At 40.8% G+C, this 12,500-nt stretch overlaps 2 protein-coding genes across 2 annotated transcripts in view; one reads left to right on the top strand and one right to left on the bottom strand.

Annotated features, from left to right (window-relative positions):
- Positions 1-1,444: 1,444 nt before the first annotated feature.
- cd36 (CD36 molecule (thrombospondin receptor)) overlaps positions 1,445-12,500 on the bottom strand; it is a 14,536-nt gene continuing 3,480 nt past the window's right edge. The window contains exons 2-12 of the mRNA XM_027160783.2: positions 12,468-12,500; positions 9,219-9,363; positions 8,800-8,946; positions 8,275-8,366; positions 7,136-7,185; positions 6,841-6,910; positions 4,875-5,059; positions 4,303-4,421; positions 3,668-3,741; positions 3,478-3,532; positions 1,445-2,490 (exon numbers count right to left, since the gene is read on the bottom strand). The exon at positions 12,468-12,500 is cut by the window's right edge and continues 128 nt beyond it. Of these exons, the coding sequence (XP_027016584.2) occupies positions 2,314-2,490; positions 3,478-3,532; positions 3,668-3,741; positions 4,303-4,421; positions 4,875-5,059; positions 6,841-6,910; positions 7,136-7,185; positions 8,275-8,366; positions 8,800-8,946; positions 9,219-9,363; positions 12,468-12,500 (1,147 nt within the window). The 3' untranslated portion in view covers positions 1,445-2,313. The remainder of the gene's footprint in view (positions 2,491-3,477; positions 3,533-3,667; positions 3,742-4,302; positions 4,422-4,874; positions 5,060-6,840; positions 6,911-7,135; positions 7,186-8,274; positions 8,367-8,799; positions 8,947-9,218; positions 9,364-12,467) is intronic.
- gnai1 (guanine nucleotide binding protein (G protein), alpha inhibiting activity polypeptide 1) overlaps positions 7,907-12,500 on the top strand; it is a 29,984-nt gene continuing 25,390 nt past the window's right edge. The window contains exon 1 of the mRNA XM_047803754.1: positions 7,907-7,967. The gene's annotated coding sequence lies outside the window, so the exon portion shown is untranslated. The remainder of the gene's footprint in view (positions 7,968-12,500) is intronic.

Below are 12,500 nucleotides of genomic sequence, written 5' to 3'. Positions count from 1 at the left end.
TGACCCCACATGGAGAGGGTGGTTAAAGTGAGCTGAAAGGGTTAAACTGCTGTCCTGAGCCGAGTCCAACTCACTTACAGCCTTCTCTCTCTCTCTCTCTCTCTCTCTCACCATCTCTCTCTGCATCTCTCTTTTTCTCTCTCTCTCTCTAGCTGTCTCTCTGTCTCTCTCTCTCATTCTCTCTCTCTCTCTCTCTCTCTCTCTCTGACACAATCTGCGATTCTGCGGAGGATTCTTTGTTACACCTGAATAAATTAATTAATTAATATTTCTGTTGATGAAAAGTGCTTTGATTGTCCAGGTTTTCTTTCTTATTCCAGCGATGTCACAAATGTTGTGTATTTCTATTTATTAATGTTATCAGCTCGAGTATTTACATTAAACAGTCAGTACAACGACGGCAGTGCGTTTTTCTTTCCGCTTTACTGGACAATAATAAAGTAATAACGTTATTAATAAAGATAATCTGTTTAATCCGCCATCAACATGATTCATTTTCCGCATGAATTCTCCATCATTATCTCTGTCTTCACCCTGAAGCTGTTATGTCTAACATATCGCTTAATAATGACTCACTCTACCATTTGCAGAAGCTCCCTGACGAGTCTTTGGTGTTGGAGTGTGTTAGAGATGAACAGGAGATATCTGGAGCCAAACCAATTATTCTGGGTTCTAGAATAATGAGACCATCAAGGGTGATGTGGTGAAGAAGTTCTTGGGCGTCAGACTGGAGGAGCGACGCTGAGACCGTGTACAAGATGAGGATTTTCTGAAAGCTCAGATCTTTCAGTGTAAACAACAAGATGCTGGAGATCTTCAATCAGGCTGAGTGTTGAATACGATGCAGTGGTCTACTGGGGAGGAGCCTCAGCGTCAACTTAGTCACAGAGCAGAAATCACTGGACGTTTGATGGACAACATCCTCATGGACCAATCCATCTTAAAGACCTACTACAAAGACGGCGGAGTTCAACACTGTCCGCTGTCATGAAGAATGTCCTCACCTCTCAGCGTAACCTTGTAGTCTCGGTGTGATAGACAAACATCTGCACACACTTCATCTCATACACACTCAAACACATCAACTTTTTTATTTTACCCACGACCCCAAAAATGGTTTCAACCAGCGGTACACAATCCAGCACAATCCTACTGGTTATAGTGGGAGGAAACGGCAGAAACTGGTACTGATGGTTTATATCTTAACACCTGACTCACTCGTATATAAAACATTACGTAGGACGCTTAGAAAGCAAGCGAACACGAAACATCTCTCCATCACAGGTTTTTTTTGTTTTGGTGTTTTAAACACGTCCACTAGGTGGCGCTTGAGGAGAAATGAACCGAAGCTTGTGCACCATGACGTATGAAATAAAATCATATTACATAAATGTTATACAATCGAATAAAAATCCAAAAATAAATAAATAAATAAATAAATAAATAAGTAGTTACGAGGTGTTTTATTAGCATTAACACAAACACTCACTGATGATCAAACTTGTACGAAATAAAAGACAAACCTTTTTTTCTATTTTTATTTTTTAACATTCTTCTGTTTATTGGTTTCAAACTGGAATAAAACTTATGATATTTGTTCTGAACAGAATTTATTTATTCGTTACAGTACTGAATGAGTGCTATAAACAAAATACTATAAAAATACAGCATTAGAGAAAACGTTGATTCCAAAATTTCACTGCTTTTATTTTGCACAGAAGCTAAAAAGGTAAAATTCCCAGCCAACAAGTTTAGCATCGTGCCGATCGCGCGGGGTTAAAGTCATCACGCGCTCGCCTCAGAAGACGTCTGTCTCAATAACACAATTTAAATGAATGCCTAACGATAAAAGAACAGAATTAAATACAGAAATCAAATGTTTTACTATCATCTAAATCACTTCTATGTGCTCAGGAAGAAAGTGATTCCGATCGATTAACACTAACCTGCCTGCTATTAAACTATGTTAGCCATTAGCCTGTTAGCTCCTGTGCAAAACTAAATACTTATCACATGAAACGTTTCTCTAAATCTGGGGAAATTTTGACATTATTTTATAGATGTTTAAATAAAAGCGTTAAAATGTAAAGTGTTTGAAGAAAGAAAGTTTGAATATGTGTGGCATTAAGGTACAAGTTTGCCTTAAAGTTTGTCCTGCCCCTCCAGCACCCCCTAGTGGTGTAGTTGTGTAGTGTAGTTGTGTTTGTCCTTTTATTGTCGTACTTCGGCACTGTGTAGTTTCCTGAGCTGGAGCGTTTGCTACGATCCTGATCTTTGCTGATCAGAATGATTGGTGTGTAAACTCGTTACACTTCACCCAACGTATGATAAACGACTCCTGCGCTTCTCCACACACACCCCGATCAGACTCAGCACCAGCATCACCGCACCAACCGAAATCAGAACGATCTGCACCGTCTCCAGAGTGTCCACGCGGGAGAAGAGCTCCGCCTTAATCATGGCTGCCGTTTCGTCATCGAGCGCCGCCGTCTAAGTCACACACACACGCACACACACACACACACACACACACACACACACACACACACACACACACACACACACACACACACACACACAGATGCTTACAGATGGTGGGATATCAAACAGACAGCTTTGAAAATACAGAAAACAAACCAATACAGAGAGAAACAACATACAGACAGACACACAGACAGACACACAGACAGACAAGAAACATAGACATACATGCAAACATTCAGACAGACAGACAGACAAGACAACAGGCAGACAGACAGACAGACAGACAAGACAACAGCAGACAGACAGACAGACAGACAAGACAACAGACAGACAGACAAGACAACAGGCAGACAGACAGACAGACAGACAAGACAACAGGCAGACAGACAGACAGACAAGACAACAGACAGACAAGACAACAGGCAGACAGACAAGACAAGAAAACAGGCAGACAAGACAACAGGCAGACAGACAAGACAAGAGGCAGACAAACAGACAAGACAACAGGCAGACAGACAAGACAAGAGGCAGACAGACAAGACAAGACAACAGGCAGACAGGCAGACAGACAGACAGACAGACAGACAAGACAACAGCCAGACAGACAGACAAGACAACAGACAGACAGACAGACAGACAGACAAGACAACAGGGAGACAGACAAGACAAGACAACAGGCATACAGACAAGACAAGACAACAGGCAGACAGACAAGACAAGACAACAGGCAGACAGACAAGACAAGACAACAGGCAGACAGACAGACAAGACAGTAGGCAGACAGACAGGCAGACAGACAAGACAAGACAACAGGCAGACAGACAAGACAACAGGCAGACAGACAGACAGACAAGACAACAGGCAGACAGACAGACAGACAGACAGACAGACAGACAAGACAACAGGCAGACAGACAAGACAACAGACAGACAAGACAACAGGCAGACAGACAAGACAACAGACAGACAGACAGATCTTCTGATGGTCACTGACCTCATTTAACCACACGATGGGAAAGATGGTGTTCTCCTTCACTTTATTAAGGATCCTGAGACAGAAAGACATTGAGGTCATGTGGAAAACTATGTGAGTCCTGAACAACACTACACACACTTTGTAGAACTCTACACACATCTTGTAGCTCAGCAGTGAATGTTTTTCACGATTATGTTCTGAAACGTACTTGATCTCCTTCGACGGGCCGTACATCATGTTGATCTGAAGGCGTTTGGCGAACCTCAGCGTGAAGCCGGTCATCTGAGACACACGACAGTTCACTACATATACGGTTATTCTTGTAACCAAGGGAACCGTGACTATTATCTATAACACACTTCATTACATTGAACACTCAGAAATGTGTGTGAGCTAACAAGCAGGCAAACGGAAGCTAGCAACCAACTCTGATCTTATAGATGACACCGGAAAGTGAGAATCGACTAGCAGGTAAAAATGAATCTAGCAAAGAAACACAAACTAGCTAGTGGAAGTTACTCTACAGAATAAAAGCTCACCCAGACAGAACACAAGCAAAAATTAACCTCACAAACAAACCCAGACTAGCAAGCGAAAACTAAACAAGCAACCAAATGCAAATCAACAAACAAACAAACAAACAAACAAACAAACAAACAAACTCAAAAACAAAAACAAACCTTACAACCAAACACAGACTAGCAAGCGGTAACTAAACTAATAAACAAAAACAAGCACAAGCTACAGTTCGACGCATCTGAAGTCCTGACGATTTGCCCTAATACCCTGAGCAGGGTGTAAGGCTGCCTTCTGCCCTGTTTAATGTTCTAGCAGGAACTTTACCGGTTCGACGTCCAGGTAGGTGGAGTGTTCCTCAGGGTTCGGGTTTAAACCATCAACGAGTTCCAGCAGCTCTTTACTGCCATAGAGGAAATGAGGGAGAGAAATGAGCACAGGAGCACCTGAAACACACACACACACACACACACACACACACACACACACACACATCACAGGAAAATAAAAAATTCACAGAGTTAAGGTCTGGAGACTGGAGGCGAATGAATAAACAAAAGATTACCTACATAAAAAAAACCTGGCAAGGAAAACCTGATGATCAAACAAGTATAAAACTAAAACACACACACACACACACACACACACACACACACACACACACACACACACAGGCAAACAGTTAACACAAACTCTAAATCTTAGCTAGAAAATGCAGATTAGCAAGTGACCGCTAAGCTAGGAAAGGAAAGTGAGCTTAGGTTTTCTGTGAGACTCAAAGAAGCTTCAAATCAGCCAATTAGCAAAGTATTTATTATTCAGGGCTTTTATTTATTTGTTTGTTTGTTTGTTCCTCACAGTTTCAGTACATGACTAGTCTTTGCCTGTGGAACACACACCTTTACACCCCCTGATGTCGAGCACGCCGGCCATGGTGCAGTTCCTGGTGGTCTCGTTAGTGATGCAGTAGCACCGGTTGTCCGGATTGTCCGAGGGAGCGGCGAAGGTGTTGGGTGGCAGCATGTAGCGATACACAGTGATGCCTTTCAGATCCACACTGCCCTCGAACTCGGCCGAGACGGACCTGGGACACAGACGGGAAAAGGAACGAGGTGAACCGAAGTAAGGATCGTTGAAGCATAAAGTGTGTTTAAGAGCTGACGTGGTGAAGCCTGATATTAAATACTTATATAATCTCATAAAGTGGAACGTCATAATCAAACCTCAGAGTTTCTGCGTTAGGACACAAAGCAGTGAACTCTGTTACGAGATGTTTACATTCTGAAACCAGGATAAACACTGAACGGACCGCTGAGCCGAAACAACACAGATTAGCTAAAACAAGTGTAGTGAAAAATCTTAAGCTAGAAACTCGCAACTACAAACAAACTAGCAACCAAAAACCTAGCAAGCAAAAAGCTAACTTACTTAGCAAATAACAACAACTAGCAAGCGAAAGGAGCCACATGAACCAGGGCTCTCAAGTTTTGAAGACAGGCAAGCGTGACACCTCCACATCCCCCAACACACCCCCACCCCCAAGGAAAAAAAATGAAAAAAAGAAGAAACAATAATGGGGAGTTGTTGTGTTTGGTAAGGATCACTGACCGAAATTTAACCAAGTACAAAGTATTTGTTTAATCTCCATTTATTAATTTGTGTGTGTGTGTGTGTGTGTGTGTGTGTATGTGTGAGTGTGTGTGTATGTGTGAGTGTGAAAGAGAGAGAGAGAGAGAGAGAGAGAGAGAGAGAGAGAGAGAGAGAGAGAGAGAGAGATTATGACTGGTGTTTGTTACCTTTTTGGACCCCTTTATCATGTGTAATGTTGCTCCCATATAAAACAGTTCAGCACAAGCCCAGACATGTTTAGGGACATGATTGAGGACAATGTCCCGTCCAGAGACAAACTGTTTCATGTTGAGGTTTTGTTCAAACCGACCATCGAAAACACCCTCTCTAATGAATATGTTTTTTATTCATCGGTTGTTGCGTTAAATCTTACCCATATACAATAGTGCTATTTTATGATTGGCTATTGTGTAGTGTCAGGCTCGACTAAGTACTGAGACGCGCTTGATTAGAGACAGCGGTGCAGATTAGAGACAGCTGATGTGAACCTAGTGAACAAACCCAAACTAGCAACGAAAGCTAACCTAGCGGATGAATGCAAACTAGCAAGTATAAATGAACTGAGTTCAAACAAAAACTATAAAGCAAAAACAAACAAAAGTTCACTCAGTTAATTAAAGCTAACCTAGCAATCTGAAGAGAACCAATAAGCAAAAGACTTCTAGCAAACAACATTTTGTCTAGTAAACGAAAGGTAACCCAGAGAACAAGCAGACAGCAGCGAATGAAAACAGATACAGCAGAAGCTATGGTAAAAAATGTAAGTTCTCACGCTCACTCGTGTTCACTACCGCTTATCCGAACTTCTCGAGTCACGGGGAGCCTGTGTCTATCTCAGGCGTCATCGGGCATCGAGGCAGGATACACCCTGGACGGAGTGCCAACCCATCACAGGGCACACACACACTCTCATTCACTCACACACTCACACACTACGGACAATTTTCCAGAGATGCCAATCAACCTACCATGCATGTCTTTGGACCGGGGGAGGAAACCGGAGTACCCGGAGGAAACCCCCGAGGCACGGGGAGAACATGCAAACTCCACACACAAGGCGGAGGCAGGAATCGAACTCCCAAAACATACTAACCACTAAGCCACCGTGCCCCCCCCCCAAAAAAAAGTAAGTTAACCCATTAAACAAAAATCCTTAACACAGCAAACACGAGGTAACAAACGAACGCTAACACATCTGCTGTGCAAAAGCTGTGATTACTGATGAATGAAACAAACCTGCAGATATCTGAGGAGAAGAAGTACAGAGGCATCTTCTTGTCCAGGAATGGAGAGAAGGATGAGCCGTCTACACACACACACACACACACACACACACACACACACACACAGGTCAGTCTTGTATCTGTAATAATAAACATGACAGTATGTCTTCTGCTCCAACACACTGGGTCTGTTCTGAACATTGGGGTTGTTAGTAGAACCTCAGGCACCATCCCAAATCACATGAAATGAACCAGAGCCCTGACGTACGTTAGGGACACAGCTGTAGGTGTGATGAGTAAAAGCTCACCTGTGCCGTTGATCATATCACAGTAGGTATTGTTCCAGTAGGACAGAGTCCTAAAACACACACACACACACACACACACACACACACACACACACACACACACACACGGAGTCACATCCTCATTTTGAAACTGCTGTTTATTTTATTACTTGTTCACTTTCTCTGCATGTGTCACTGCTGCCATCACCATGACAACAGTCCACCCAGTTCTGAGCTCTACATCAGTATGCAAGAAGACAAACCAAACATCTCCATCTGTCTGTCTGTCCATCTGTCTGTCCATCTGTGTGTGTGTGTGTGTGTGTATGTGTGTGTGTGTGTCTGTAAGACAGTGTGTGTGTCAATGTGTGTGTGTTTGTGTGTGAGTGTGAATGTGTGTGTGTGTGTTTGTGTCTGTGTATGTCTGTAAGACAGTGTGTGTGGCAATGTGTGTGTGTTTGTGTCAATGTGTGTGTGTATGACATGTATGATTAATAGATAAAAAATAAAATTTTGCCATGTGTGTGCACGTTTGTTTTCCATAAAAGTGTGCATCTCTCCGCAGGGTGTGTGTGTTTGTGAGACACTGACCTGGATGAATGCGTCTGATTGTTTGGTTTTGTGTATTTCAGTAGATAGATCTCCACTTAAATAGTGAGTCCCCATAAACCATGGTGACTACTGGTAGTCCTGATAAATACTTCAACCTTGTGGGTCAGAAATGGGATCATGTGTGTGTGTGTGTGTGTGTGTGTGTGTGTGTGTGTGTGTGTGTGTACTGTAAGTGCGTGTATGAATGTGTGTGTGTGTGTGTGTGTGTGTGTGTGTGTGTGTGTGTGTGTGTGTGTGTGTGGTGTCTGTAAGTGTGTGTGTGAGTGTGTGTGTGTGTGTGTGTGGTGTCTGTAAGTGTGTGTGTGAGTGTGTGTGTGTGTGTGTGTGTGTGGTGTCTGTAAGTGTGTGTGTGTGAGTGTGTGTGTGTGTGTGGTGTCTGAAAGTGTGTGTATGAGTGTGTGTGTGTCTGTGTGTGTGTGTGTGTGTGTGTGTGTGTGTGTGTGTGTGTGTGTGTGTGTGTGTGAGTGTGTGTGGTGTGTGTAAGTGTGTGTATGAATGTGTGTGTGAGTGTGTATGTGTGTGGTGTGTGTGTGAAAAGACAGACTCACTGCATGTTGTTCCAGGAGTCAATGGTGGAAACTTTGCTGATGTCATCTTTTCCTGTGAAGACGTTGTAGGGACCATCGTAGGTTCCGTTATACTGATCACACACACACACACACACACACACACACACACACACAGACACACATGCACACACACACACATCTGTCTTGTTATCAGACTCTATAATTCTTTATAATTGTCTATAACTGCCCGGACTTTGGCCACGTGTTTCTGTTTATGTTCTGTGTCACGTGTCTGCCCCGCCCTCGTCTCTCCCTCCCCGCCTCTGCACACCTGTTCCACATGTGTTAATCATGTCTATTTAGCCGTGCTGCGTTGTCTGTGGCAGCGCGGAATCCTTGTTAAAACAAAAAGTATTACATCTTCTCTAATAAATAAAAATTTCATTCTTTTGTTTATCGCTATGGAGTGAGAGCAATAAAGCACTTTGGGTCAAACTAATTAACCTTGTTTAACTTTGCACATTATTATTATTTGTTTTATATCTCCAGTAAACAATCTCCTACCGGGTAAAAAACTCCCAGTTGTGTCTTCATCATGGGGTCATCGTAGCCCCATAACAGCTCCTTCACCGTTCTGGTGTGGAACAGAGACGACTTGGACACCTGGATCATGATGTTCGCCATCACGTGACCCACCAGATTGTAGACACCCTGAAAGGAAAAAAAAATCATCAGGGTTTTAATCCTGTGCCGTGTTTCGTTGCTGAGTCATGACCATTTTTTTCTAGCTATACAAATAAGACAAGATCCTGACTGTCAGAATGAGTTTGTCAGCAATTCCTGTTGACTAATGTTCACAGACACTAATGCACACGAACATAAATAAAAAAACTGGTTAGAATCTCTCTCTCTCTCTCACACACACACACAGACGTGTATATATAAAATGCGTATGTGTATATTTAGTAGAGATGGTAACCCACAGCCACAGCGATGTTCAGTGAGGTCACCATGTCCTCCTCTGCTCCTACAGACATGCTCGGCTCAAAGATAGCTCCTGACGGCAGCAGGAAGGACACGGTGTGGTTCTGGTAGAACGTCACGTTCTCTTTGGGGATGTACCTCGTCCTGAAGAACGCAGGAACACACACAAGGAACGAGCTTCAGATCATAATCAACACATCGCCTATATTTTGTATGTATATTATGGTGTGAACAGTGTTTTATTCAGGCAATGCCATGGGATACGATGTCATCAACATGCGCCACTTGCATCACCTCCTCCTGAGCTGCTTGAAAAGATTTTCTAGATTCTGTAGGTCTATGTTTAAGACTAAATTAAAGTTTTTTTTTTTTAACAAAACAAAATAACAAAATTGTGTAGCTAGTTAATGTTGGATTAGCATGCTAGCAGCTAAATACAATAGTCTGGTGATATTGTTGCAACATTAAAGATGTTTTTTTTTAATATATGTGATTTCTATAAAACTATATAAATATTAGCAACTGTTAGCAGGAGCTCAGCTAACTTTAACCAGCTTTATTTTAATTTAAATCAACTTCATTTTCCATACTGAACTAGACTGTAGCGCTAAACAGCTGCTGTCTACGGTAAGGGAATCATATTTACATTAAAAACATAAAAATAAGAATCAGGAAACATAATAAATACATCAATAAATGAAATAAAAAATTATATAGAAATAAATAGTTACATAAAATGTAATACGTTACATAGAATTAAATGTAATAATAAATAAATAAAGAGTTCATTATACATTAGAGTTTTTTATAGAGAAAAATATAAAAATTAATTAATTAAAGAATTGGTACAAAGATTTCATTAGACTTTATTGAACATTTTACGCACACAGTTATTACACTCTTCTGTGTGTTCCACGTATTGTTTGTTTTGCTCTCGATTAATTAGAACACACTTTCGCAGACTCGTGCAAAGAGACGCTCTTGATGTTTGATAACTGTGGAAAATAAAATCATGTGAAACCTGACTGAGACTTTTGAACCCGAATGAGGATGATAATAAACCGTAATCAGATCAGATTAGCGCAGCTATTAAACTTTACTCTATATTATGTGTCTGAGGGGAAAGGATGCACGGGGCGTTCACTCGGTTTATTACGTATGTGATAAAGAGAACGTATTTGATAAAACTCGTCGACTGATCAGAAACATTTATGTGCGGAGTCTCCAGTATTAGCGTGTTGTAGTCAACGCTAAAGCTCTAACCTTTAGTTTCCTCAGATGTGTATTGATTAGAAAATTACTTATAAAACATTCTGTGTGGTTCAAAGTTTTCATTTATCTCACTGCGGATTAAAAACTTTGTTTAATAAAAAAAAAAAGGTTTTGTTAAAATAATGATTTATCTAGCTAGCATGTAGCTGTTGATCCTTTTATACACAGAGTACAACGTAGAAATCAGACAAAATGATCAGGAATATCAGCATGTGTAAAAGAATTATTAAGAATATACATAATAACATTATAATATAATTTTATTATTATTTCAGCATGTAGCTGTTCATTTTTCATATATGCAGTACTGTGCAAAAGTTTTAGGCAGGTGTGAAAAAATGCTTTCAGAAATATAAATAATGAGTGTTTATTTCTGTCAATTTACAAAATTCAAAGTGAGCAAACAAAAGAAAAATCTAAATCAGATCAATATTTGGTGTTACTACCTTTTGCCTTCAAACCAGCACGAAGCGATGGCACGGCCCCCACAGAGCCCTGATCTCGACATCATCCAGTGTGTCTGGGATTACATGAAGAGACAGAAGGATGTGAGAAAGCCGACATCCACAGAAGATCTGTGGTTTGTTCTCCAAGATGTCTGGAACGACCTACCGGCCGAGTTCCTTCGAAAACCGTGTGCAAGTGTACATACAGTAGAAGAATTGCTGCTGTTTTGAAGGCAAACGGTAGTCACACCAAATATTGATTAGATTTAGATTTCTCTTTTGTTCATTCACTGCATTTTGTTCATTTATGAAAATAAACGTTTAACACTTCCATTTTTGAAAGCATTCATTGTTTACAGCATTTTTTCACACCCGCCTAAAATTTTTCACTGTACAAACCAATTTATAGGCAAATGACAGTAGAGATGAGACAAAACGATCTAAAATGTTAACATTTACCTCAGATATGTTGATAAATTGTTAAAACGTATTATAAAGGAAACACATAAGATGGTTTAGATTTGTATTTATCTAGCTGCGTTCGTTTTTTTTAACTTTTACACCGACGCTGTTAAGGACAATGTGTGGGTAAAATCTTGATTTTAGTTCGCATGTAGGTTGTTATTTCTTTATATATATGTAATGTAAAGGCACAGAAATAATATAAATCAGATAAACATAATAGGAATATCAACATTTACCTCAGATTTTACCTCAGAAGTTTTAAGAAAAAACATTATACAGCTAATAGTTGGATTTACTTGCATGTAGCTAGCATGTAGATATGAATTCTTATATACAGACATTATAAAGGAACTGTGATAGTAGAAATGAGACAAAAGTGTCACAGACATCAACATTTACCTAAATATTAAAGAAAACTTGTGTTTTCTAAATTATTATTGGCTTATTTGGCTAATTCTGGTTCCTTTAGCTAGTGTGTAAATGCTATTTCTTATATGCAGGCAAAATGAGCAGGAACATTGCTAAGAAGGTTAGTTAGAGTAAAGCAGGATGCTGAGTCATGTTTCTGAGAAACAAAGTGAAAAGTTACAGTTTTACTTCTGACTGTTAGTTGTTAGAAAGCTCTGACACTGGAGACTCCTTCCATCAGCGTTCAATAAACACAGCATAAGATTTACGTCTGCCTGGGAACGAGCTGTTACTACGTAATGTGTTATAAAGAACGAGCGCATTAATGTCAACCTGTGTCTTAGAGCTGAACTAATTGAAAGAATGTTAATTAACAGCTTCTGACCAATCAGAATCCAGACTGTAACAGGGCTGAGACTGGGGAGGGGGAGGGATGTAGGGGTGGGTGATGGGGAACATTTGCTTTCGCTTGCATCAGACTGACGTTGGATGAGTTTTTGTTCTCTCCTTCTGTTCAGCACAGACATCTGAAGGACGATTCTCTGAGGCGTGTGGAACCGAGGCCGGATCACGCTCTCATGCAGCGTTAGAGTGGAACATAAGCAGTATGTTTATGAGAGGTTTTAGTGACTGCACCCCACTGAGTTCCAGCCTCACCTGTACGTGTACGGTCCTTTCTCTCGGAGCTGA

This window comes from Tachysurus fulvidraco, chromosome 19 (assembly GCF_022655615.1).
Source record: "Tachysurus fulvidraco isolate hzauxx_2018 chromosome 19, HZAU_PFXX_2.0, whole genome shotgun sequence".
In the NCBI taxonomy this organism is placed as follows: Eukaryota; Metazoa; Chordata; class Actinopteri; order Siluriformes; family Bagridae; genus Tachysurus; species Tachysurus fulvidraco.
Note: the sequence above shows the minus strand (reverse complement) of the source record. Positions and strands in the feature narration are given on the sequence as shown.